At 46.4% G+C, this 27,804-nt stretch overlaps 1 protein-coding gene across 4 annotated transcripts in view; it reads left to right on the top strand.

Annotated features, from left to right (window-relative positions):
* The window catches only part of PLXNA4 (plexin A4), a 477,975-nt gene that overhangs the window by 47,543 nt on the left and 402,628 nt on the right, over positions 1-27,804 (top strand). For all 4 annotated transcript variants that reach the window (XM_054221427.1, XM_054221409.1, XM_054221417.1 and 1 more), the window contains exon 3: positions 3,027-3,209. In XM_054221427.1, the coding sequence (XP_054077402.1) occupies positions 3,027-3,209 (183 nt within the window). The remainder of the gene's footprint in view (positions 1-3,026; positions 3,210-27,804) is intronic.

The raw sequence follows: 27,804 nt of genomic DNA, 5'->3' as shown, positions 1-27,804 counted from the left end.
CTGACTGGGGAGCAAATAGAAGTAGCTTCTACCTCCCTTCAAAACAGCACGGGTTGCTCCTGTCTGATATTCAAAATCCTGGGTCACGCAGCCCAGATGATTCTATGGGTCCTTTCTGATCTCCAAGTGCTTCACCTGGAGTAGTTGGTTTTGGCTGTGCTGCAGGGTGGGGATTGTGTGGGAGGCAGTGCTACACCAAGGAGGATGCCTCAGACCGTGCATCAAGCCAGCTCTGCTTGATTGCTATCATTTCACCGCTGCTTGGTGTAATTTCCTGTTGTTTGACGTGGAGTTTCATCCACTGGTAAGAAGTTTGCTGGTCCTATTGCGTATTTTAATCCTCTTGCGGGTGAAGAAAGCTGTTTCCTATTTTTTATTTTCCTTTAAAACCATGGCAAAGCATGACTTTTCTTTCCTTGCCCTTCTTTCTGCCATCTGTAGAAAGTTTGGGAATTTCTTGGTTTTAGTCTGAAATGGTTCTTATCTCAGCCTGTCAGGCCATCACTTTGGGTGAGACACATATACAGTTTTATTATCGCCTTGAAACACAGATCATGTTAATTTGAGAGCTTAAAAGTTTCCAGTCAAACTAGGCCTGACTTCCAGACCTGGATTCTTCTTAGGTCCTACATCCATAGGATGATTCAGGTTGGAAGGGCCTCAAGAAGTCGTATAATCCAGCCTCCTGTTCAAAGCATGATACATCTTAATGTGAATCATCCGGAGTCCTTTTGCAATCAGCTGGCTCTATCAGAAGGTGATCTAGCATATTGCAAGTTTGGTTGGATAGCTTGGTCTGTGATGTGCCTCCTTTCCTCTGTTGAATAGGGAGGTACTTTAGATGACCACTCTAGGCTACTTACTAAGGTTTCACATGGCTAAAGCAAGGTGAGGTGGATCCCACACCAGGCGATGAGTTGGGTAGTGAATTGGTGAACAGAAGGCTTGTCACACCACATCAGCCCAACACACTGCTCATCTCTGACAGTCAGTGTCTCATGTCTCGCAGAAAGATCTGGGAAGTGTCGCTGCTTCAAACACGTTTGTACTTCCTGAGTAATCAAGCTGCAGCTTTTCCATCCTGACCTATGTAACGAATCTGTTTGTGTTCTCGTTAGCCACAGAAATGCTCGGTTTTTGCAAGTCATGCTGTTGGCAGGGGTGTCCTGCCTCTCTGAAGTGTGGCCATCAGTATGATGGTACCAGGCCTCTGGGGAATTTGGCCTTTGGATTTGGGAGACAGATTTATCTTACACTTTGTGCTGGCATCGTAGACTAGCAACATCCTGTCTGCTGCTCATGGAGGCTGTTGATCTGATCTGTAATTGCTCTTTGAGCTGGTGTTTTAGCTCTGAAAGGGCAGTCCACAAACACTAATGACTCTTGTGGGCCAGAGCTCAGGCTAGCTGTTCCTTACTAATGGCTGTTTGAATTCCTCATAGGTTTTATGCATTTATAAATACATTTAAGACACATTATTCTTCCATTCAGTAAAACATTCTGTAATTATTCCCTGTAATTGCTGGGTGAGGATAAAATGAATCAACTATCAGGCTTTTACTGCTCGTGAACTGAAGTAAGGAGCAGCACGTGTTCTGTCCATGCTTCCAGAAAGGTGTGAGCTCAAAGGAAATAGTCATGGTCCTTTATTACTGGTATATGAATACTAGGCAACCTTCCTGTACAATTAATTATTGCCTTTCTAGGCATTAGTCCAGCAAAACACCTTAAGCAGATTCTTAACTTCAAATCTGTGAGTGGTCCCAGTGAAGTTAATAAAGTCTAACTGCTTTGGCAATTGTGTACTGTGGTATTTGGAGCTTCACCTTTGGTTGACTTATTCTGTGGAGATCTTCATATTGGCCACCTGTATTAGCCTCACCTACTGTCCAGATGGTTCCTTAAGGTAGAAGAGTTGTCCATACGGTTCTGCTGCTGTACTTCTGTAACTCCCTGAAGTCCAAAGAAACACCCTCAGAGATAATGTGCATCTGTATACATGGATCCCAGTGAAGCATCTGTGTGATGACAAGGCTGTTGAGTTCAAATCCAATAGGTGTTAGAGCTTAGGCAGCAGCATTAATGAATGGGACCTTTTCTCTGGTTGTTAGGAGTTCATGGGTATCTCCAACAAACACCAAAAAGCTCCTATAATAGCTGTGAAACCTTCCCCTCCTCTCCAAAGGACTTCAGTGAGTTATAGTACCCTGGTAAGATGGATGGATGGAGGATAATTTCCATTTCATGGGGAAGAAATGGAGACCCAGAAGGTTGAACTGCCCAGGCCAAGCAGTGTGAGAGAAGGACCCAGAGAGAACGATATGATTAAACTAACCCCAGGCATGGGGCGTGTGTGCAGGCACCATCTGTAGTGTTTAATCCTTAGAGTGCTCCCTACTGCAGATTTGACCTGGGATAACCAACTCTCTCCCAGATGGTTCCTGAACATGCCTTGGGGGAGTATAATTTCCAAGATGTAACGCGAGTGATGCTACAGGGTTTGTAGTTGGGAGGGGGGTGGTTATTTAGGTTTCATAGATGTGAGCCTTACTACTGGATCTCAGGGCCAGAGGGCAGGCCAGGGTCTATTTTATTTGCCAGTGCAGACTTAGCTCAGTGGTTCTTATTTTGGATCCCACGGGAATGGATGTGCATACTTTTTTTTTGACAGAGCTAGATATGTTTAAGACATTTTCAGCAGACTTTGTCTTTGATTGCTAGGTCTTGACTGGTAAAACTGACTGGTAAAGCAGTAGGAAAAAGGCTTAACGTAATGTATCCTGCTGGGCTGTCATTCAAAAGAAGCAAGTTTCCAGTTCTCCTTCTGTCTGTAACTCATCACGCAACTTTGGGCAAATTTTTTTCCACCCCTGTATTTCTTCAGTCCTGCCTTTGTCATCGATTTGTCAGCCTGCACAAATCATAGGCATGTTACGCAATGGTGTCCCTGCTTGTATGGATACTTCCCAAATGGCGAAAGAAGTAGTGGCTTCATCTTTTTACGCTCTCTTTCTTTTTCTTTATAGCTGTTAACAATTGATGACAATTTCTGTGGCCTGGATATGAATGCCCCCTTGGGAGTATCATCCATGGTGCGAGGGCTTCCCATTTTCACTGAGGATGGAGACAGGATGACATCTGTGATTGCCTACGTCTACAAGAACCACTCCCTGGCTTTTGTGGGGACTAAGAGTGGGAAACTCAAGAAGGTAAGACCTGACGTGGTTCTCTAACTCAGATTTTCATGTTCTGATGGAGATTTGCAGTGTTGCAGTCGTGTGAGCGCAGTCCTTATCCTAAGGTGCATCGCCTATTTTGAGGATAGAAAATGTTTTGGTTGGCAAAAAACTGCGTTTCACCCTTGAGGGATAGAGCTGATGTGAGAAAGGATAAAATCCTTCTTCCAAATTGTTGTTCATCAGCAAATGCATGTTTCTGAAGTCAAACCACAGACCCAGCCACAGACAGACTTGGTGCAGTTTACATCCAACAGAATATTTTTGTGTTCAGACCATCTCTAATTAAGCAGTTGATCACAGGGTATCTGTGCCTGCTGGAGAAAAACTGACTGCAGCTGAAGTTTGTTAAGAAAGAGGATTCGTGCTCTGGAGGTCTTTCTTCAGAGCAATGTGACTGGACTGTGATTTCACCACGAGCCCAGCATGGGATTAGTGGTTGCTCTGTTTAGGTCAGGCTGGGTGCTTGTACTGAAGGAAGAGTGTTTTCATCAAAAGAAAGCTGTGTCTTGAGCGATAATGAGCATTATGTTTAGGGTTGACGCCACATAAACCCAAATACAATAAAAAGTGTATTTATGTTCCTCGCTGTGAATTCTCGCTAAAAATGTGCCTGTTGCATGGCCGTAGCTCTGCAGTTTGCCGTGTAAGGCAACAGCAGAGAGGCTGGAGAGGTGGAAGCTGGGAATTCTCTACCTGTGGTTTTCTCAAGGCAAGAAGAGGTATTAGAAGGGACCTTCTCACGCTAATGATGGGCAGTGCATCCATTCCAACTGCTCTGTGCCAGTCTGGCAATGTCTGTCTGAATGCTCAGCCCAGGGGTGTTGCAAAATATTATATGTGAGAGGAGATTGTGGTTTTGTCATAATAATAGAGATGGGTGAGAAGCTGGGAAAGGAGGTTGGGCAGAGCCTTGGGGGTTGGGTTGGGTGTTGATTCCTCTTGGAGTTCCTTCTGCAAATAAAAACTTCCAAGCTGGGGAGAGGAAGGTGCTATGAAAAGGTGACCCACTATGGCTTGTGTATAGGATGAACAGAGCAGGCAGGGGGAACGGAGTCATTTGTTCACGGATGCTTAAGGAAGGTCTGAAATCTGTGGTTTTGTTCCCCTACCTGTTTCTGCACTTAGAAAGAAAACCAGGGTTGTAAATTCAGATGGCATTGAACCCATGGTGAGGCGGGTCTGCAAGGGGAACGGGATCCTGCCCACTGGCAAATCTCTCTGGCTTTGTTCAACAGAGGAAACGCTTCTGATGCTTTTGAAAAAGAGAATTTTTTTAAATTTTTTTTTTAAACAGTCTATTCAGGCATGTGGAAAAGGAGCCAAGTTGTGTTTTAAACAGTTGTAATAAAAATAATCTCCTCCCCTGACTAATTAGGTTTTGCTTCCCTGTCATCTGTGATATCATAATAAACTGTTTAGTTCTCCAGTCAGTCTCTTGGGGGGTGGGGGAATGGGGTAGGTGAGATCTGAATGGTAAATATCCAAAAGACCTAAACAGTTAAGAATGACTGCTGCTTCCCTGCACTCGCAAGCTTTTGGTTTGTCTTTTGGCTTCAGGAGAAGCAAACTCAGACACAGCTCTGTCTCTGCCGTTGCAGAATCCAAGATGTAATTCCTTTTAATAGGGGAAAATAGGAGAGAAAGCTTTTAGTGCTTTACAGAGTGTGGTAGAGAGCGGGGACAGCCTTATAGGGTAAAGAATGAGAGGAGGGGAACTGAACTGGCTGATGTAATTTGAGAAAGCTTCATTATATTCACTTTTTCCTAATGTGCTGAATATTCTGCCTGCGGTAGTTACTGCATTTGGTCCATGTGTTGGAGCAGAGCTGGAGTCTCGGGTTGAGATCTTCTTCAGCTGAATAAAGTCTCCACCAAAGAGGCAGAAAGCAAAGCAAAACGGGGCTCCCCTGCAAACCTGTGGTTGTTTTGGACCAGCTGATCCAGGCTCCTGGAAACCTTCAGTTCCTGCAGGTTCAGCCCCATCCTTGCTGTGATTTCTGCAATCACTGGTTTCCTCCACGCACTGCTCCCCTCCAGGGCTCCTGAGGGTTTCTGAACTCAGGACACCAGCCTGTTTTCCCCTCTAAGTGCCACACAAGGCCAATTTGGCACTCAGAATTTTTCACTTGGCATTCCTTGGTCCCTGCCAAGACTTCATGGGCCTTTTGAAGCTCCGTTTTCCATCTTCTCTCATCAATCAGGTGCTTTGGAAAAGGAATCAGAGGAAATACTTCATTGGCATTGCAACTCCAGCATAATCCATTACGTTAGCATGAAGCTTGATTTATGTTTGTTGGGGATTTTATTTTTTTTTTTTAATATGCCTATGGGTAAATTGGAATAAGCTTTGTAGAATTAGATGAAACTCTAGGGTACCGGTGGACAAAGCCCAGGAGATGTCTTTTTTTCCTGCTTGCTGAGTCCTGCCACGCATGATACGTCCTGATCTTTCTCCTGGTGCAATGCAGCCATTCGGTCAAGCTACAGTGAAGTATTTTGGCTAGCATGGCGAGAGGAGTTACTAAATTCAAGATAGCAGGATCTGCTCTGTTGTTGGAAGACTCACTGCAAGTAATTACAAGATGGTTTTGGAGAAGCTTTCCTTATTTTTTCCGCAGTTTCAGTCTTTTTCTCTCCATGTGTTTTTTTTATATGAAAGATGCCGACTGTATGTGAGATTTTGATGTATGTAATCCGTGAATACTCTGCAAAATACCCACAGTCATAAAGCAATATCTGTTAGTTGATATACAAATGTCACATGTCAAAGGAATTTATCCAGTGGCACACACAACTGAAGTAAAATATTGTGCTTTACAGGAACATATCATTAAAATGAAAACTAGCAGCATATCAGGAATCTGCCCGTGTAACCAAGACAACAAAGAGAAAGAAAAGGAAAAAACCAAGATAGAGATAGGGTAGGAAAAAAGTGAGTGAAACAGAAAGACAAGGTTGGCCCTGGCTATTTCACTGCCCCAGGCAAAATACATTGTGCAACCCTCGCTCATTCAGTTGGTCTCCACATGTAGCTATGTGGAAGGCACTGAATAATTTGCTGTAGAAATATGCCTTGTCCACAGCACAGCCTGGCCCTGCAGAATGAAGATATAAACGGGATAAAAATGCAAAGCTATGGAAAAGAAAAATTCCCCCTGTCCATATCTCACGTATACAAACCGGCGCTCTTGGATTAAAAGCCTGATGGGGGCTGGTGATGTCTTGGGGATGGAGAAGGGAGGCCCAGGGTTGAGTGGGTTGGGAGACAGCTGGGTTCAGTTCGTTGCTCTACCAGAAACTTGTGGTGTGCCTCCATAGCTCATTTTCTCTCCTGCAAAGGGTAGGAAATATTTTGCTTGCTCAAAGAAGCGTTGAAGAAAACTAATGCACGAAAGGTTGTGAGGTGTGTGATCATACCAAACAGCTAAACTAGACAAATCAGATGGGATGGAAAACCATCTCCCGACCGCTTGTGGGCATTAAAGATCCTGCGGTACTTTTTAATGAGAAATATTTCATCTTGTAGCGCTTTGGTCAGCTGCTGGTGTCTGTAATTACCTCCTGTTCTGGCTGGCCCGTGGTGTTCCCTGTGCTTCCGTACCACGTTGCCGCAGTTTATAATGTACTCCAGGGTGCCTTCGGTGGGCTTCGTTGGCAGAGTGAGTTCCTACATAGGGGGGGAAGTGCTTCGAACAAAACCCGTGGCTGAAAGTCAGTCGGCACCCCTGTGAATTTGTAGTGATTTTTTTTCAGGAGACACGAAAGCCTTACTTGAGTTTAACGAAGGGCTGTTTTGTCTCTCTGCGAACGGCAGCGCAGCCAACCATCGGGAACAGGAGTTATTCCTGGGTATGTGCTTCCTACAAACCACTTCGCTGTAAAACAGCCAGGTGCCGAAATCCGCTGCCTTTCTTTTCCTTTGCACGCTCTCTCATTACACGCTTAGCTCTTCACTCTGGTGGCAGGAAAAAGCTAGAGATGTACCCATGGAGATGCTTTGCACGGTTTTGTATGCTTGTTTTGGATTTTTTTTTTTTTTCCGGTGTGTCTGGCCAAATTACGTGCCACTAATACCTGTCACCACTAAGGGAGCGTAGCGGTATTCAGTATTCCTTGTATTCCTTCCCTAGGCATTTAATTTATGGGTCATTGCTTTTGTGCAGATAGTTTCCAGTCAAAGAAATACAACTTACCTGCAATTATTCTGTGTGTAGATGCAGGTGTAAAGGGCAATTTAAGTTTACAAATGTCAACCTGGGAACAGCCCTCAGAATTGCACTTCTAACAAAACAAAGCACTCTGTTCATTTTCAAATGCTTATTTGAAAATGGAGTAGTAGTAATTTACATTTATTTGAAACTTCCCCATAAGAAATATTTTATCTTTTTTTTTTATTCCATCAAAATATTTCACTCAAAGCCTTTTCTATGCTAAATTCCTTGCAGAGAAAGAAATATGGCTTAAAAACCAATTCTTTCACTCTGTGGCCTGTATTTCATCTTTCATAAAATCCCACCAGTTTGAGGTCTTTGAAGGGCTTTTTAGATTTGGACTGCCATTCGGGGTGAAGGTTTTCATTCAGATCAGACAGCTCTGAAATCTGGCCAGCACTTCCCACCAGGAATCACCTCTATTTAGTAGAGAATTCTCAATATCAACCGGTTTCATGAACCACCCTCTGGATTACCCTGAACCCTCGAGACCCGGCTTTCTTTGGATTCAGAGACAAAACACCATGGAGAGATTTTTAGATCTGAGAGCTCGGATTTGCAATTCTCGTTTTGGCCCATCTCACAGTTGCGTTGGGGAAGGCTGGCTTTCTCGGATAGATAATTGGATTGGAAAATAGGCACAAATCTGAGCTCCTGCTGGTTTCTGGCCATATAGCTGTGGCTATCCCATCCCATCAGCCAGCCGACAGCTCTCCCGGTTGGATGGTACGGTGCTGTTTACAGCCTTGAAAAGGGAGTGGGAACCACTAACAACTATTGAAGGAGTCGGTATGTGGCTTGGAGAAGATGCACCTTGGTCTACGGTAATGTCAGGACTTCTTCAGTAAGGTAAATCTGAGGGATGCCCAAACCTGCAGCTGATCACTATGAAGGGTCTTCTTGCTACCCCCTTCACATGTGGGTTGAGATCCCTTCCCAGAGCAGGGTTCATCCCATTTAGCAGGAGAGAGCAGTTGAATTCTGGTGAGACTGGCAGCGTGTCAGGTCCTTCCACACAGCTGGATCGTTCTCAAGTGCCATGAGTGGACAACAGAAGAATGAAATGGAGTTTTCCATGCAAAACATTTTGAGCAAGGTAAAAGGGTGCAAGAGATGGGCAGAGACCCATAGGCAACAGAGCTCTAGGTGGGTTGGTGACACCGTGACGTACCCACATGGAAAGGGGTATCTTCCTTTTCTTGTCTGATACCTCACCGCCCATCCAAGGAGCTGGAGCTAATGAGAGAGCCCTGGGTTTGCCATGCACAGGTTTGCAGTCTCGTGGTAACTGCAGGCAAAGACAGAGATCCTCACTGTTCCTCCAGGCGAGGGGGGTTCTGCATACGCACAAGACGAGAAATCCTGCTTGGTTTTGATGTTCCCTGGAGGATATTCTGCTGCTGACAGCTCTGGGCGAATGTCGGCAGGGAAACTCGGCTTCCTTCTCCATCCCTCTGCTGCTTTGAAAGAGTCAGGGATTTTTTTTTTTTAATTTTATTTTTTTCCCCCAACTGTTTGGCAAGTGGACTTGACTGCTCTGAAAACACGCTGTAGAGGCTCTGGCTCCTGCTGGGAAGCTGGTTTCTGCGAGAGGGGCTTGTTCGCTCTGGCCTCTCCTCACAGCTTCCTAAATCAGCAGGAGTCCGAGTGTTTCACTCACTTGTGATGGAGTGATCCCGCTTCCCGTCTGAATTTGACGTCTGTGAAGGCTGCAGTTGTCTGTGTCCTTCATTGATACACAGTCCCTCTTTGAGAGGTCGTTGCCGGCTTAGACACCTGGAGAGTACTTCAGTTTTCTGGCCGTAGCATTCGGAAAGCTGTAATTTTGGTAGCTGTGGTGTACTTGGCTCTTGATGCTTGTGTGGAGTGTACCAGCCGGCAGCCCTGAAAGGGGGGGTGATGGGAATCTATGTGGACGTTGGGCAGTGACACCCATTTGTACTGGGTCATGCAAAAGTTGTTGGCTGGTGATACTGGAGTCCAACATGACCTAGAAGTGTTGAGTGATTGGATACTATCTCCATGGGTGAAATCAAAGATGCAGGACTTGTGCATGCCAGTGATAGGCTGCTGTGCTGTCTCCCTCCCCCTGCTGCTTTGAAGCCTTGCAGATGGGTGGGTATCTTTCTGTTACGCTTCACCTTTCTCCAGCTAGAGGTCGAATGAGGTGGGAAGCAGGTTGCCCTGTGCACCTGTTCATCCCAGAGCTGCAATCACTGAATCACAGAATCACAGGGGTTGGAAGGGACCTTCAGAGATCATCTAATCCAACCTCCAGTCAGTTGGGAGGAACTGGCTGAACAGCAGGTCTGCCATCCAGGTGGACTTAAGAGAAGATGGTGCAATGGAGTTGACAGGAACTCATTTAAAAAGGAGAAGTGTGAAGTCCTGCACGTAGAAAGGAGTGACCTCTTGCAACGATTCAGGCTGAGGACTGCCTGGCTGGGGAGCAGGTCTCCTGAAAAGGACCTGGGGATCCTGGTAGACAGCAAGTTACACATGAGCCACCATTGTGTCTGCGCAGTAGAAGAGGCCAACGACCCTCCAACCCAAACCATTCTATGATTCTACGACATCCTCAGCTATACAGACGGGGGCACTGCTGGTAGATTCAGGGGAAGGTGGTCATCTTGAACTCAATTGCTAGACCGTATCGAGGTACTGTGGTCACTTTTAAGCCCCTCAGTACAAAAAAGGTGTTGATCAACCAGAGAAAAATCAGGAGAGGGTGAAGAGAGCCAGGAGCTGGGGAACCTGCCCTGATAGGAGAGGATGAGAGAAATGAGCTTATTCAGGCTGGGGAAGAGAAAACTTGGAGAAACCTAACAGCAGCATTCCCATGCCTACAAGAAGGTTATTGAGAAGACGGAGACAGGCACTTCACATTAGTGAGTGGTGGGAGGACGTGAGACAGCAGACATAAGTTGACATGAGAGCACTTCCAACTGGATGTAAGGAAGAGCTTTTTCCCATGAGGACAGGCAAGCATTGAAGCAAGATGTTCATGGAGGTTGTGCAGTTGCCATCCTTGGAGATTTTCAAGGCCTGAATGGACAAAACAACCTGGTTTGATCTCAAAGCTGACCCTGCTTTGAACAGGAGACTGGACTCCTGAGGTCCCTTCCGGCCTGGGTTGCCCTGTGATCCATCCTCTGCTGCAAAACCCCAGGCCCTAAACCACATCAGAGGCCCTCTATCCAGAACTGGTGCAGCCAACACTTGTTTTAAATACCTACTAATTGCTCTGTCACTGCAGGAGTGCAGTTAGCTTGTTGCAGTATCTAACTGCAGTAGGAAAACTCCCTTTTTTTTTTTCTTTTTTTTTTTTTTTTCTGCTAGGAAGGTTGCTGTTCCCAGCAAGAGTTAGAGCCTGCTTTTTGGCAGTGAGCGATTAATTTTCCGTGTCTCTCCCTCAAGTACCCCTCTCTGCTTTCTGACTACTCAGCAGTCTCCGTGCTGGTGCACAGGGTTTGGCTGAGCTGTGCTTTTGCTGGGCGCCTTGCATACATGCGTGGAGCGCTGCTCTTTCTTTTTTTGGAGGTTCTGCTTTAACAGTGCCTCAGAGCCTTGTCAGAGATGGGATCTTGCAACCGTGCAACGAGATTTGCAAATGACCATCTAATCCCTCCAGATGCAATCTGTACTTCAACGTCCAGAGGCGCTTGCTGGCTGCTGCCGTGCATTCTGCATGGGTGGTGCTGTGCCATGCGTTTTTATTTCCAATTCCAGGAGAAATAGCGGGCTCCAGTGGACCCATTGCAGCAGGGAAGGCAGCAGGTTGTAACATCATCTCTTCAAACTCTTCCTTTAAGAAGCCGCAGCTTGAATTCGACAGGTTTCCAGTCGCAAAGCAGCTGAGCCGGATTTCCCTCCGGTGGGCTGAGGATGCGTGCTGTGCAGGCAGGGGGATGTTAGTGACAAAAGCAGACACAAAGGGACAGATAACAATGTCCTGCTGCAGGTTACCTTGCTGAAACCCATGGGTCCTGCATCCTGCCAGGGGACAGTTTGCAGTGATGCTGGTTGTCACTTGCCTTGTTGTGGTGGGGGATTTTCTGTGTGGTGTCAGCAGCTCTGATCTGGATTCAGGCTGCAGTACCTGGCGTGGCTGTGCTGCTGATGGAAACCATGCAGGGCTTGGATACAAGGAAAAGCAGATGCATCCTTGTGCCCCCCCTCCCGTTCTATATAATTCTGTTGGTTTTTGTCCCTCTGTTCTCTGAGAAGTGCTCTGGATGGGACATTAGGTGGTCAGCTTTAGTCTTCACCTGCTACTTCTGCTCTCCAGGGTGACAAAGAGAGGCTATTTAACTCCTCACACACTCCATCTAATGCCCGGATGGATGCCCAGCCAAAATGACTCTTGTCATTCCTTCCTTCTCTGTATCCCCTTCCCTTTTGACTGGGATAATGACTTTTCAGGGAGCCCTTGAAGTGTCTCTTGCATCTGCCTTTGATTTGAATGCCTCTTGCCTGCTGACCCTTCTTACGGGAAGTCGGCTTAAGTGCGGTTCTCCTAATTAGTTTTGCTTTAATTTAATCTTTTGAAATAATTTTATCAAAAAGAGGAAACCTTCTACCCACTCTCTCATTTTATCTTCTTGTTTTCATGCATGGTCTCTGGGTTTATTTCTCTATTTCCCTTGTCTCCAGATAGGACATTATTTGCATATTTGATTAAGCTCCATATGTTATCAGGGAGCCTGTTGAAAGAACAGCAAGTCCCTGATAAGGCGCTGTGCATCCGTCTCTTCCTTTCACCATCCTCCGCTCTATCCCCCTCACCATCCTGAAGCTGTATCTCAGAGATATCCCCAAAATCACCTCTGCAGCCTCTCACCTCCGCCTTCTCCCGTTGGCCAGATCTCTGCTTCGGCTGCAGATGGGCATTGATGTAGACATCACAATTTGACAGCTCCTGTCTCTAGGAAGGAAGAAGAAAGGGTGCAGAGGTTGGGAACTGAGTGTGGGTGAAGATGTCAACCATGATGATGAGGTCCAGATTCAGTTCCCTGCTCTCTCTGAAGTCCAGGATACCATTGTGCCTATGGGGTATGTGTTGCGTGAAACCTGCTTGTTCCCACTGTTCACTCATTACATTGTCCAAGGCTTTGTTGAGAGTCTCAGCTGGACTATTTGCTGCACGTAGTTGCTGCAGTCTGGACTGACAGCTTTAACTCATCTCCCACGTGCTAGAAACGACTGCTGTGCAGAGACAGCAGAGTAGGGGAAAAGTGGCTGGATACAGAATAGCCATGAACGAAGATCTGTATTTTTTCCCCTGAAATTGGAAATGCATTTTAAAATGTGCGTACCTATGTGCGTGTGTGCATGCGAACAATATTGCTTAAGAGTTTAAACTCGTGCCTTCCAGCCTGTGTTCTCTGACTACTGCTCTGTGAAAACAATTTGCCTTAAATAGTTTTCCCAGCCCACCTCTGGGAACCCTGTAATTTAAAAGAAGTTGTGGATGCCCCTGAGGAAACTTAGGGAAATGCTCAGTTTAACTGTAATTCTTCCTCCTGCTGCTGATGCTTAAACTGGGTGAAGCTCTGCTCGGTTTGTGACCCATAGCTGAGCATTTCTTGGGGGGGGATCAGAGGCCCAATTCCTGGTGTGGTAAAGGCCGGGTGGGTTTGTAACAGCAAACAAAAGTAGTGTAATTAGCCATGTTACTGGAGTTGGAGGAGGGACCACCGCTTGCATAAGGGGCCATGGTTATTCAAAAAAAGCCTTTCCCTCAACTGACATCCGAAGCGTAGCAACACGTGGTTTGATTTATGAGCCAGCTCTTAATTAAAAGGCAACAAGGAATGCACCTCCCTTCATTAGGGTAAGCAACTTTTGGCTTGAACTAACGTGAAGAGCCTCTCTCCACCTCTCCCCTGCACCCACCCAGACTCTCTGGTGTGCGGCAGCCCCTCGGCGTCAGCGTGGTGGTTGTGAACCCCCGTTGGGGGACTTTAACGTCATCTGCATATCCACCACTTATGAATGTTGCTGCGGGTGTGTGTGAAGCCAAGAGAAGGGAAGCAGAAATAAAATCTCCCCCTGTTCTTCTCCAACTTGATCTCTTCCCCTTGCGCTTCTTTCATTTTGCTTTAACAACTTTGGCTTGCTATGCTTCATCATCTCGCTCTCATTTCGTCTTGGTGGCAGCCTGGCTTGAGAGCAATCAAGCTTTGATGGATTGCTGGTTGTTAGACTCATGTGTGTGAAGCTTTGGGGGGAAGCATGAGAGATTTGTGCGGGTTTTTGTAGACCCCGACCCATATGGTGTCTGCGGGAGTGAAGACGTGTGTTGCTATGCAGGATTCAAGGATCTGTTCCTGTTTGGTCTGACACTTGTCTTGTTGGGTTTGTTTTTCTCCAAAACCCTGTCGGTAGCCTTTCACCTCTTCGAAAGGAAACCATACGGAAGAGCTGCAGGTCCTTGGCCCTTTCTGAAATTAGAAAAGCTATCATTGCTGGGTGAGGGGCAGAAATACAGACTGAAGGCCAGGCCAAGATGGTTAATCAAAGCTGTGGCTCCAGGAAAGTCCCCCTAGGATTCTGTGCCCAGGGTGGCCAGAAAGCATCTTGCTAGCTGTGATAGCAGCAGCTAACCCTATAGATTTGAATGCAACATGATAGGGTCCCATCTAGGTTAATGTCAATAATGCTTTTTTTCATGAACTTGACTCTGTCATTACTTGGCTTTCTTCGTACTGGCCAGCGTTCTACCAGCTATGACCCCAAGGATGATCATTCATCTCCTAAACTTAAAAGGAGTTGAGTTGTGTGGTGTTTCAACGCAAGACCCCAAAAAGAAATATATGTGCTAGTTAGGTTGGCATCCATACTTGACTAGAGACAGCAGGACTGTGTTCTCGGAGATAACCCTTCCATGGGCCACGTCCCATAGAAGATCACTCCTGGTAAGAGTTGTTCTTTTGTATCAGCAACATCACATCAAGTATGCGCCAATGCCTCCAAGCTGGGATCCCCCTTGGTGCAGTGAGCCTGGAAGTGTGTGTTGGAAACAAGTCGAGCACTCGCAGGCTCCAGTGGGAGATGGATTGGGACCCTGGAGGTGCCAAGAGAAGCAAAGTCTAGAGAGGAAAGTTGGGAGCCAGTTGTCTGTGGGTTTCAGCTCTGGTTACACTCTGTCATGCTGAACATGTTCTGCTGATGATTCACGGGGCTGGGTCCCTTTGGATAACAAAACACGAACTCCTAAGGGACTTTGGTGGGTTTTGGAAGCTTTACTGATGGTTGTTTTTCTAGCTGGAGTGCTACGTTGGCAAAGGACCCCAGCACACTGTTGTATCTATGGCATCCTGGAAATGCAAACCACTGTTTCAACTGCCAGCCGTGCTGGTATCCCACCCTGCTGGGATGCTCATGGCTGTGGTCTGGAGTCATCTTTCCATTTGACTTCTTGTAACTCTTTTTTTTTTTTTTTTTTTTTTTTTTTTTTTTTAAACTGAGGCTGGCAATAAATTCCAGCGATGTCAGGGAAAAGGTTATCACCGAGACTGGCAGAGACCTCGTCATATTAATTTTTCAGAACCGTTCTGATGAAATCTAATTAAACATAGCGACCGGCACTGTGCAAATCTCCCCGTGTTTGCCTCACTTGTCATATGGTTGATTAAGGCTGGGTTATCGGGGGGAGTTTATGACTTGTGATATCTGCTGGGGTGGATGTGGTTTCGCACACTACAGGCGCTTTGATCTTTTCCCCACTGCTTACAAGTTTCTGTGGGTTTCTTTTGGATTTCATACACAATCGATTTATCTCCTTGGGGTCTAAGGGAACATATTGATGATAGAGCTAACCTGAGCGGTAAGGCCATGCCGTGCATGCTAATGCATATCTCCTGCCCTTCAGACAGCATCTCTGTGTTGGTAAGTGCTAGGACCTTGGCATCCTGTTAGGTTTGAGTATTTGTCCATCTCTTACAATGAGAGTGACTCATTTTGTTGTTTTCCTACAGAATGGAGAAAAAGTTATAAAAAGAATATGTAAAAAAAAAAAAAAAAAAACCCACAACCCCGACCTGTGCCAAAACAAAACCAAGTGCTTCTCTCTCCTCTTTTTCAACAAAACAAACAAAGCTCCAAAGCTCTGAAAGTTTTATGGTCTATGAAACAACGACTTGTGGTTATTCGACCTCCCAGTCTCCCCTTTTCTCCTTTTTTTTTTTTTTTTTGTTTAATTAGCTCTTTTCTTACAGGTTTCTCTACCGTGAGATAGAAAAGTAAAAATCTTTTGATGCTTTCAAGCCTCTTTCTCCCCCTTGTGATGATGTAAACGAATTCCCCAAATCCCACCTAAATTCTGAATTGTTAGCTAATTTGTTATTCATGGAGAAAAAGAAAATGTTTCCAAATTTATATCTCGCTGTTTTCCTTGCACGTCTGTCTTAGCATGCAATATATGGAGAGATGCAAGATCTTATGAGACTACTGCATTTAGGCTCTTTGTTAAACTTCTTCTGCCAGGTTAGCATTTTCGTCTGCTTGGATGCTAGAGAATTGAACTCACATGGGAGCCCCGGTAGTGAAATAAATTACCATAATATAGTGGGGAAAGAAAAGATTTCAGGATGGTGATAGCACAGGGCTACCCTGGCGTATTACTCCTGTTCATTTAGAGATGTTAATATGGCTTTGGGCAGCATGACTTGGATATTCTTATTTTGAGGGAACAGGGCTGGTTGGGCAGGGGTAGTGCAGGCAGATGTAATGCCTAAATGCTGAGAGTCCCAAACGCACCCTGACACTAATTGTTAGTAACTATAACAGCAAATTAAAGCTAAGCTTTGATTGTTAATTCATGATTTTTAAGCCAGTCTCTCGTTTTTAGGGGAAACTGACTTTTTTAGGTGCAAAGCAGTGACGGAGGGCAAGAGATTAAAAGAGCTGTTGCAATTAGTATTCCAATGCTCTGCGGTTAAAAAAATTGTTGGCATAATGCGTGTACGTGCAGATGCAGGACTGTTCACTAAGGTGGTGTATGCACTACTGGGCTAAAAAGGATTTGTCTTGAGGGGAACCTTCTAGGGGGGACCTGAGCTCTACCCGTCCTGCAAAGCTCTGAGCAGCCCAAGGTTATGATAGGGCAACGGTCAACAGGACCTGAATAACCACAAACTCATTACGCTGTTGTCTGACAGTGCGTAAGATACCAGCTTGGATATTATGGTGTTGTTTTTTTTCTTCTCCTGGGTTTTCATCTTGATCATGCTCTGCAGCCCCTGCCTGTCTCCTGCTCTGCGATGTAGCCCAGGCTACCGCCGTGCTGCTTTCTTGCCTGTTAAGGAAATCTCAGGCGCTTTCCTCTTAAAGCTCGCGCTGACATTGTCATGGAAGTGCTGCCCTTCTCCTCGCTGCAGAAGGCAAGCCCTGCTAGGAAAGATGATATCACTGGCACTAAATATACACCAGCCATCAGGCCCCTTGTCCGTGCCAGGGATGCTCTGGCAGACTCTGACGTGACTTATTTTCTATGTTTTGTCAATTCTGTCGGTGGCAGGTGATTTCATTAACCGCTCTTTAATTGCTTGCAGAGAGCCTAGCTATTATTTGTTTGTTTTCACTCTCCTGATGGAAACACATGCTGGCAGCTTCCTTGCAATTCCTTCCTCCAAGGTGCACAGACCAGCCTTGTCACCCAGTTTCCAAACTTACTTCTGTATTTTTTTTAATTTTTTTGATTTTTTTTAATTTTTTTTTTTTTTTTGCTAGAGCTGCAAAGGTTGGAATTGGAGTCAAATTCGCAGAAAGTTCATTTTCAGGATTTCCGTCTAGTGTGCTGTGGTGGGATCTGAGGGCTCTCTGTTATGTTTCCTGTGTGCCAAGAGCACTCTGGGTGATCTTGGGCTCAGCTGTTCCACCTCCCTATTTCTTCTGCTGTAAAAGAAGGAGAGGTGAATGGGAAAAGGGCGTTTGGGAAAGGACTGAGTTCCTCCTTGAACACTGTCTGGACTGGGGATGGGGTCTTGGCAAGATTTACCCCATGTGTGTTCTCTGGGATAGTCAGTGTATGTTGCTCCTGGATCTTCCTCACATCTGCTGCATCATGTGGACAGTGTTTGGCCACTATTTCTTCTGCTGTCTTGCCATCTGGTTCGCTTTGTCCAACAGCAACCTTGCCCGACTGTCCTTTGACCTTGCCCTTCAGGGTATTTCAGGTTTCCCTCTTCCATCTCCTTCATTCCTTACCCATAAGTAGCTTCCTTCAGACCTCCACGGTTTTGTTACTGCTGGCTGGTCCTTTGGCCTTGTTCATCTTGGATGTCCATTGATGGTTTGATCTGAACATCAGACTGAAACATAAGAAATCTGAGTTACTTTTTCTGCTCTGCTCCTGACTTTTATGGATCCACCTTTAGGAGAGTGGGAATTAATCGCATTAAATGTAGATATCTCTATCCAGAGGAGGTATTGTCAACTCCCTTTCCAGTCCAGCAAGAGAAATCTTAGGGAAATTTTAGGAGACAACTCATCCTGCAGGAGACTGAAATTGCCTATTTTAGGTCAGATGAATTGTGTCCTAAAAATGTCTCTTTCTCTCCATTAGCAATAAAGGGGACTGAGGGCAACTCGTTCAGATGTAAACACCCTTTACATCTCTGTTGCCTGTCTCTAAGTGACAGTAATGGTGTTTCCCTGCTCTGTCTGGTGAACAATTAGTGGTTGTGAGGTGCTCCAACATTATGACAATAGAAAAGCTCAGTGCAGGGTTATCTTGTGTGTGATTTTCCTGCTGGAATTTGATTAACATGCTCAGCTGGGAGCGTTTCTTTTGGTCTTTGGTACTGTCGTGTATTTTCTTCATTCTAATGCAGGTGACTTAATCCAACCTCTTCTATGAAGCTCAGATGCTCTTTCCTGGCCATGCAGAGGACCATACACCTCAAGGTTGCAAAGAATATACAGAAGATGGCTTGAGAGTGGGGACACTGGGCTGCAACATAGAATCATAGAATAGTTTGGGTTGGAAAGGACCTTTAAAGGCCATCTAGTCCAACCCCCTGCCATGAGCAGGGACATCTTCAACTCGATCAGGTTGCCCAGAGCGCCATCCAACCTGGCCTTGAATATTTCCAGGGATGGGGCAACATGGACCATTGTCTCGCCCCCTCATTGTAAAAAAACTTCTTCCTTATATCTAGTCTGAATCTTCCCTCTTTTAGTTTAAAACAATTACCCCTTGTCCTATTGCAACAGGCCCTGCTAAAAAGTTTGTCCCCGTGTTTCCTGGAGCCCCTTTAAGTACTGGAAGGGGCTATAAGGTCTCCCTGAAGCCTTCTCTTCTCCAGGCTGAACAACCTCAACTCCCTCAGCCTGTCCTCAGATGTAAACACCCTTTAGGAGAGATGCTCCAGCATTCTGATCATCTTCATGGCCTCCTCTGGCCCTACTCCAACAGGTCCATGTCCTTCCTATGTTGGGGGCCCCAGAGGTGGGCACACTACTCCAGGTGGGGTCTCACCAGAGCAGAGTAGAGGGGCAGAATCCCCTCCTTCACCCTGCTGGCCATGCTTCATATAGTTTAGGAGACAAAAGGGTCTTCCAACAGACCCAGCACGTGTGCACCCCTAAGTGATTGATTCTTTGTGATGTTGTTACAAATGCTCCCTAAACTGCTAAAAGCTTAGGAAAAAAACTTTAGGTTCATTTAAAAGGGAAAAGGAGCCTGCAGGATTTATGGCATCTGCAGTGACCGGGGGCACTGCCAGCAAATTCAGAGTTACGAGTGGATGAACAGTCTGGTCTCTTGTTGGGATCGCACATCTGACAGTCGCAGTGATCCTGGGGCTGGCTCTGATGTTATCCCGGTGAATTCTGCTGCTGCACATAGACAGGGCATCACATCGCCACGCACCAGCACCGCGTGATGCTCTGGGTGATGGGGCACAACTCAACAGTGTATTTTGGAATGCCCAACATAACTTCTGTGTGATTTGGAGACTCAAGTTAGTAGGATGGGACATATTAAATAAGAGAGGAAGTATTTAGGCATGCAAAGATGCAATCATAGAATCATAGACTGTGTTGGGTTGGAAGGGACCTTTAAAGGTCATCTAGTCCAACCCCCCTGCAGTAAGCAGGGACATCTTCAACTAGATCAGGTTGCTCAGAGCCTCATCAAGCCTCATCAAGATACTTTCAAAAGTACTTAGGTGTATGATTCCAGTTGCAGGAGGTCCTTAAACCCAGGAACTTGCAATCAGAAGCGCACAAGAAACTGGAGGAGGCAGACACTGAAAGGGGAAAATGTGGAAAGGAGCAAGTTCCTTAGAAGGATCTGAATGAAGTGGAGCAGGTGGTTGATGGGAAAGGCCAGATCAGATTGGGGGCGATACAGAGAACACGAGGGCATGAAGAGTGGTCAGAAAAAAACCTCGGTATGACATAACGGCAGAGCAGGAACCCTTGATCTATTCCTGGCTCCGTTGCTGATTGCAGCATGACCTCAGGCAAAACGCTTTCCTCTCTACATGCCTCCTACGCTCTTCTCCACATAGCCTGCGAGTCCTTCAGGGAATGGACTGTCACTTGCAATGAGCACGTCCTGCACCGAGCACGGTGGCACTTTGATTTCGTCTTGAGGCTTCCCGGGCAGCTGAAGCGTTAGTTCAAAGCTGGATGTTGTTGGGGTTCAGCTGCTTTCGGAGGCAGAATTTCCACTTGCAAGACTTCACTGCTGGCTCCTTCTACGCGACACGTGCTTGTGCGTTTGTGCAAGGGCTTTGGCTGAGCTCTTTCAACACGCGACTTTTCTTAGACCCTCGTGCGTCTCTGATTTCCCCGCTGTGCAGTACGCAGGAATGCTGTCCTTCGGCCTCCCCGCCCCCTCCCAACAGGTTGATCATAAATTAGGTTCTGATGTGGGGATTGAATTTCACTCCAGCTGCAGGAGCTGTGGCACATCTGTGGTCCTCCTGTGGTTAATGGCTTCACAAAAATGAAGCAATAAAGGTTATGATGGCTGTGTTTTAACCTCATGGCCCTCATTCTGTTCGACAGGAGTGTTTCTTGGGAACAGTTAAAAACCCACTGCCTGCATTTTAAATATCTCCCAGTGATGTGCCATCTTTGAGCAGCTTTTATGAAGGGATTTTTATTTTTGAAATTTAACAAAGCGGAAGCATCTTTTTTTTCTCTTTTTTTTTTTTTTTGGTTTTTCTTGCCTCTCTTTAAGATAAACAAACTCATCTCTGAATTATGCCACAATTTAACATTTACATACGACAGAGAAGTTGGTGCAAAACAAAAAGGGAAAGGGAAAAAAACCCCATGCTTAACTTGAAATCTTCCAGTGGAAGCCTGTAATACTCTTGTAAGGGATGCAGTCATGCACAGGGTGGGCCAAGAAGGCCGATGGCATCCTGGGGTGCATCAAGAAGAGTATGGCCAGCAGGTCAAGGGAGGTCATCCTCCCCCTCTGCTCTGCCTTGGTGAGGCCGCATCTGGAGTGCTGTGTCCAGTTCTGGGCTCCCTGGTTCCAGAAGGACAGGGAACTGCTGGAGAGGGGACAGCAGAAGGCCACCAAGATGATAAGGGGACTGGAGCACCTCTCTTATGAAGAAAGACTGAGGGATTTGGGTCTCTTCAGTCTGCAAAAAAGACGACTGAGGGGGGACCTTATCAACACTTATAAATACTGAAAGGGTGGGTGTCAGGAGGATGGGGCCAGGCTTTTTTCAGTGGTGCCCGGGGACAGGACAAGAGGGAACGGGCACAAACTTGGGCATAGGACGTTCCATCTCAACATGAGGAGGAACTTCTTTGCTGTGAGGGTGGCAGAGCCCTGGCACAGGCTGCCCAGAGAGGTGGTGGAGTCTCTGTCTCTGGAGACATTCCAAACCCGCCTGGACGCTTTCCTGTGCCACCTGCTCTGGGTGACCCTGCTCTGGCAGGGGGTTGGACTAGATGATCTCCAGAGGTCCCTTCCAACCCCTACCATTCTGTGATTCTGTGATGATTTGTCTGTAAGGAACAGTTCACAGCTCTGGTCACCAATGAGCCTTTCAAGGGAGAGTGCTTCCACTCTCTCACAAACCTACTGTCTCTTGTGAAAAGCCACGATCATGAAAACTGAGATGTGACTTTGGACACCAAGCTTTTACTGCGTCTGAAATGCTGGTGGTTTAGCAAGTATGAAGTGAGCATCCTTAGAAATTAAGCCCTTTTCAGGTGTCTTCTCTTAGTCCTCTCCTGATGAATACCAGTTCCTTAAAATATCATGGCTGTTTTTTAAAAGGAATTGAAGTCTTGGTGCTCCAAACAAGACTACAGACATCTCTGCTGGGTGTTGTGGATGCTACTTAATGCGCCACTCAGAGATTTTCCAGCCGTAGGATTTGGCTGCCCAGCAGATCAAATCAATAATGTATTTATCCTCCCAGCTCTGCTGACAGGTATGGAAGTAGTAATGTCCCCAAGTTGCAGAGAGAGCAAAACTATTCAGGCTACCTACTTGGATGCCTAAAGTGGATTTACCTGGAAAAGAGGTAGATATTTAATTTTAGGAAAGTGGCCTAGATCACCTCCTAGCCAGGATGTACTTGTGTACATAGGCAGCGGAGTTCAAAGCATCACTTATACCACTCCTTCGTGATACCTACCCATCTATTTTCTGTACAAATAACTCAAAATGCTGAAGGGGAGAGTCACGAAATGCCTGGTGCATGTTGGTGCAGACATGCACTGGGGGTATGTGACTCCATGTGAGACATCGCAGCAGAAAGTCTGAACGTGCACAAGCTACATGAATTGTGGTGCAGGACAGGGGTGAACTTCAAGGTTCCTAGAATGACAGCAAGATTATTCCAGGGGTGAACCTCAAGGTTCCTAGAATGACAGCAAGATTACTCCATTAATGAGTTATTCTGCTGCACTCGGGAAAGAAGGGCTTTTCTCTGACTGTTTTTCCACCCTGAATTTTGTTTTGCCCCTGGTACGGTTTTACGCAGATCCTGCCGTCTTCAAAAGCTGCTGATGGTGCTTGACATGCCAAATTCTTGCAGAAGGGCAAGTAAGGCATCCTAGCCACCCCCTTGGAGAAGGTGAACAATCTCTCGTTTATTTATTTAACTTGTTTGCTATTAATTGCAAAGGATGACCCTTCTCTCAAGTGTTATGAAGCGTATTGACTTCCTCTCTACAGGTCTTCCAAGAGACTTGCTGCTTAAGCATGCTCGGCATAAATCCTGAGAGGGGCCCTGGGACAGTTTTTGAGGAACATGGGGTCTGGTGTTAGAGCTAATGAGCTTGTTATGAGACATATACTGGTATCTCTAGTGGCTCTGTCCTTTGCCACTGTGTCCAGCCTGTCTGCAATTAGGAACAAGGTCTGTGACATTGTGCTTTATACAAAATCTGCAACGAGACAAAAATGTCTGATTTTCACTGAACATAGCAGAAACTCATGATCCGCAGAGTGAGAACAAATTTTTCTTCTTTATGACTTGAATTCTTTAGAAGTCCCCAAGGACTTACTTTTGTAAATTGGAGGGTTTTTTCTTTTTTTTTTTTCTTTTTCTTTCTTTCTTATTTTTTTTTTTTTAACAGAGCTGCTGCCCATTTTTCTATGGATTCAGAAATCAGAACGGTGTTAGCCCAGGTAGTTGAAGCTGTAACCCTGGACACAGTGCTTACAAGGGCGTGTTAGGTAATTGATATTGATATATTGACAGGGTAGAAGGCGAAAGAAGAGTATTTAGATGGCTCTGAGAGATGGGGACACACAGATCTGGGCCCATGTTGCTTACCTGTCCAAGATAACTCCTGCACTGTATCTGTAGGAGGACAGTAGTGAAGCAGAGTCAAAATGCAAGATGCAAGGCCACCCCTGCAAATGATTCCCTTTTCTTAGATGATCTCCAGAGGTCCCTTCCAACCCCTATCATTCTGTGGTTCTTTGCTCATGATCAGTTAAATCAGAGAATACAGGTATGGAACAGGACAAGAGGTAACGGTCACAAGCTTGAGCATAGGAAGTTCCATCTAAACATGAGGAGGAACTTCTTTGCTGTGAGGGTGGCAGAGCCCTGGCACAGGCTGCCCAGAGAGGTGGTGGAGTCTCCGTCTCTGGAGACGTTCCAAACCCACCTGGATGTGTTCCTGTGCAACCTGCAGTGGGTGACCCTGCTCTGGCAGGGGGTTGGACTAGATGATCTCTGGAGGTCCCTTCCAACCCCGGCCATTCCGTGATTCTGTGAAGTGACCTCAAAAAATCTCCCGATCCCCTCTACCCTGAGGAAAAGCCACTGTGGCTAAACCATTCATCTGGGATGTTCAGGTTAACTTGGCCATCGTAGTGTCTCAAGGATGAGCCCTGGCATCTCTGCCTGACTTGGATCATTTCTAACCGTTGGGTTTGCAGATTTTGCCCTTATTTTATTTTACTGAATGTCACCAGCAGGCAAGCTCTACCCTACATTGGAGGACATGCCCTTCTAGGGGATTGTCCAGCCATTGTCAGACAATTAATCTGAATTACCCCATTCAGTTCGGTCCTATTCACTCCCTGTGATCCATTATTGTCACCTTTCTTCCCTGCCATTAATATCACCCAAGCTGCTCTTTCTTTTTACACTGGAAACTTTAAATGGATAGATACGTTAATTGGTATCATTACAACAAACGGTCCTTGTCACGCTGCAATTTGGGCGAACATTTCATGTTGCCATTTAAATAATGAGGGTTTTTTTTCTATTTTTTTTTTTTTAATGCCACTGACAGCTACTTGTGTTTAATTCATTTTGATTTTGTTAGGAGGGGGAAGTTATCAGGATTGCATCATTAAAAATGCATGCTTGGGTTATTCATGCATGTTTCATATATCCCTGTGTATGATCCATCATAATTCAACATTAGCCAATGGGGATACCAAGTGGAAAGGGTCTGCTGAGCATACATATAATTCAATTACACCCATGACGTCACATTGATTGGATTCTTAATGACACCTCCAAGCCATGCGGTGAACAGGGCTGGGCAAAATGAAGGTTTCTGCTGAGGCTGCCTGCGCCTGGGAACACAAGGTTTGTGTTACCTCTCCAGATTTGCGGAAGTTTGGATCTGATAGGAACCGGGCAGCGGCTTCGGAGCTGCTCAGCAGCCGGAACTGAAGGCCAGATGGGAGCCAGCTCAGACAGCACAGCACGAACCTTGACTGCTATAGGAGTTGCGCTGCTTGGGCTGTAATAAAGAAATAAGATGTTCTCCCTGCTGTTCGCTGCTGTTATTAAAGTGCTTTTACCAGTAGAGCAGTTCCCATGGCAGAGGGACAAACGTGTCATGCTGCAATAAGTCCTCCTAATCTGGCGTAACTCTGCTCGCAGTGGGGCACAGGTTTGGTTAAAGCCCCCTTCTCATTCATGGGTGATTGTGGAGGTGTGTGGAGCTATTCCCTGCAGCTGAAAAGGGAGATAAGGAGATGCAACTGGTGTCACCTTTATCCTTTCCTCTTGTCATGAATCCTGTTTTAGAATAAATCAGTAATTCCACCTTCCTCCCCCCTCACCTTCACTATGGTCTTTCACCCCCTTTAGACATTAGGAAGAAGTTCTTTACAATGAGGGTGGTGAGACACTGGCCCAGGTTGCCCAGAGAGGTGGGGGAGGCCCCATCCCTGGAGACATTCAAGGCCAGGCTTGATGAAGCTCTGAGCAACCTGATCGAGTTGAAGATGTCCCTGTTTGCTGCAGGGGGGTTGGACTAGATGACCTTTGGAGGTCTCTTCCAACCCAACACATCCTATGATTAGTAAAATAAATTTCTCCTTTCCAGAGCCTCCCCGCAATACGCAGAATGAGAAAGTGCTGTTCCTGGGGTCCCATGGGGCACAGGGCAGAGGTTGGGTAATGTAGCAAGGTCTGTTATTTTGACAACAGAAGTGGGCTTGCTCCCAGCGGATGTTCCTGATGCTCTGAGCACCGTGGGTTGTGTCTCTGACAGCTATCCATGCTGCTCCTCCCTCTCTGGACCTTCAAGGTCATGCGGCAAGAAGAAAAGGGTGGAGGGACCAAGCTAAGAGGTTGAAATTTGCTTGTTTGTTGGGTGAGAAGACCCGTGTTGGTCTCCAGTGGAGCTGGAGAGGTTGGGATACAAGTTGGAGAGGGGAGCATGGACAGCCCCTTCCACCCAACATGTTGTCAGCAGCATCTGCTTGAGAGCCAGTCTCATCCCCTCAGGAACGATGAAGTCTTTGTTGGCTGCTTGAACCGTGCGTCTTTGCACAGCATCTTGCGTACTTAGATGCTGATCTCAATTTGGGTGTCCTGGCACTGCTGCTTCTTGGTATTAGTCAAGTGAAGCAAGGATCGCTGATGCAGAGTTTTCTTTGATGTTCCGTTTAAATAAAAAAAAAGGAAGACTCGGCATCCCTCGCTGCTTCTCACTTCAATATATTTAATAATAACTTGCTCTCCATGAGTCTGTCCCGTGCACCCATATGCCTCAGCACTTTTTAAGCTCTAGTGAATTACAACCCAACAGTGGATTCTCTCCATTTTATTGGTGCTGGATCCCAAGCTCAGAGAACTCAAAAACTCTTCTGTTTCAGATCAGGGCCAGGAGAAGAAATCACTTCTGCTTCTGACTCCTAGATCTCGGCTTCAAGCACATGAGCATTCAAACTACCGATCCTATTGATTTTCAATTACGGCTCAAATGGAAGTGGTTGTAGCTTTGTGTTAACCCTCAGGAGACTTTGCCCTGTCATCTCTAGCGAGGAGCAGGGGGGAGAAATCCTGTGCTGCCCGTGCTGACGTGGATCTGTGGCCGACCATGTGGCTGAAACTCACTCCTGTGCAGAAATGGCTTTCACCGCGTCTTGTTAAAATAACAAATTCACTTTTTATGGGGATGGGCATTCTTGGATCCACTGCTGGGGGCAATGCGCGGGTGTGTGGCTTGAAGAAATCATAGCTATAAATGCAGAGTTATTGTGGCGTGGCATAAAGTTATTGTTGGCATGAGTATGGGGTATTTTTAAATTGTGAGGAGACTTATTTTAAACGGCAGCTGTGCTGAACCTTGCTGGCATGTTAGGGGCAGTCCCGGCAGAGCTGGGTTAGCAGGCAGAAGGCAGATGAGAAGTTTGAAGCTGCAAAATTCGCACCCTCCCTTCCCCGATTTTTAGGGTGGTCAGTGTTTCTGTCTATCGTGGGTAGGTGGCTGTGAGTTTGTGCTCTGCGTTTCGAGGGTGCTTTCCCCGTTGGATCTCTCAGCTCTTCACCAAAGCCAGGAAACAACCTGTCCGTTCTTCTGGCTGGAGGTGCAAAGGAGTTAAATAACTTGTAGAGCCAGGCTAGGATTGCAGCACGTTCCCTGCAAAATAAAAAAGATTCAAGGACTGTAATTCCCAGCAGCCTAGCCAAGAGCTAGAATGAGTTTTGTGAGATTTGGGTTTGTATTGGACTTGATCTGCCCTGAACCACCTCTCAGTCCATGTATCCATCCCCTCCTTCCAGACCAATGTATGTGTTTGTTCCATCGGCTTTACATGAGAACCACTGATTGTGTTATTTATAACAGCCTGCCCATCGCCTGCCTGCAGCCGGGCAGCTGGAGCCAGTGTTGGGTTACCATCACCTGCTCCCTTCCCGCTTCCCCTTTGCTGCATCGGAGGGTGCGGTGAGGCTGGATTACAGACTGGGGTGGGGTGGTGGACCTGAACCGATGCTGCCCCTGGCCGTGGGACACTGTCCTCGTCCTCACCTTCCCCTCAGGGCAGAGCCTGCAGGGAATGAAATGCAGCAAGACCCTGAAGTATATCCTGTGGGATGCTCTCTGTAAGGACTAAAGGCAACGCTCTCCAAGGCAATTTCGTACCTCTACCCCTTCTGTGTCTGCCTTGCGCAAAAAACATTTATTGTTAATAATACTGGAGATATGCATCACGTCTGGGCAGGAGTCTGCCCACCTTCTTTGAGGTGGGCACTGTGTTGCCATCTTGAACATCCAGCAGATCTTTTTGGGGTGCTGCAAATAAGTGCTAAGCGTGCCTAAATGACAGGAGGAGAGGATCTCAGTTAAATGGAGAAGGGTCCTCATGGTGAAGGTAGCAGGCTGCTCTGAGCTGGCAATTTTATCTCACTTATTTTCCCTGGGGGGGGGCGGGCAGAGCAAGCAGTCCTACCTGCTTCTTTTCCATCCCTTATCAGCAGCATCTGGCATTATCACATTTGTTATATCTCCTTCTCACAGTGCTGACATGAGAGGACATCTCCCAGGGCTGTTGACAGGATAAAAAGTAGGAAATTAGCAAAGCCCCAACGTACAAGTCTCTGCGACTCTTTCTTTTCCAGCCTGAACACCAGCTCTGATGTGTCCTGGAGCAGTAAGAAGAG

This window comes from Rissa tridactyla, chromosome 1, assembly GCF_028500815.1.
Source record: "Rissa tridactyla isolate bRisTri1 chromosome 1, bRisTri1.patW.cur.20221130, whole genome shotgun sequence".
NCBI classification, from domain to species: Eukaryota; Metazoa; Chordata; class Aves; order Charadriiformes; family Laridae; genus Rissa; species Rissa tridactyla.
This window is presented reverse-complemented; position numbering and strand designations above follow the sequence as displayed.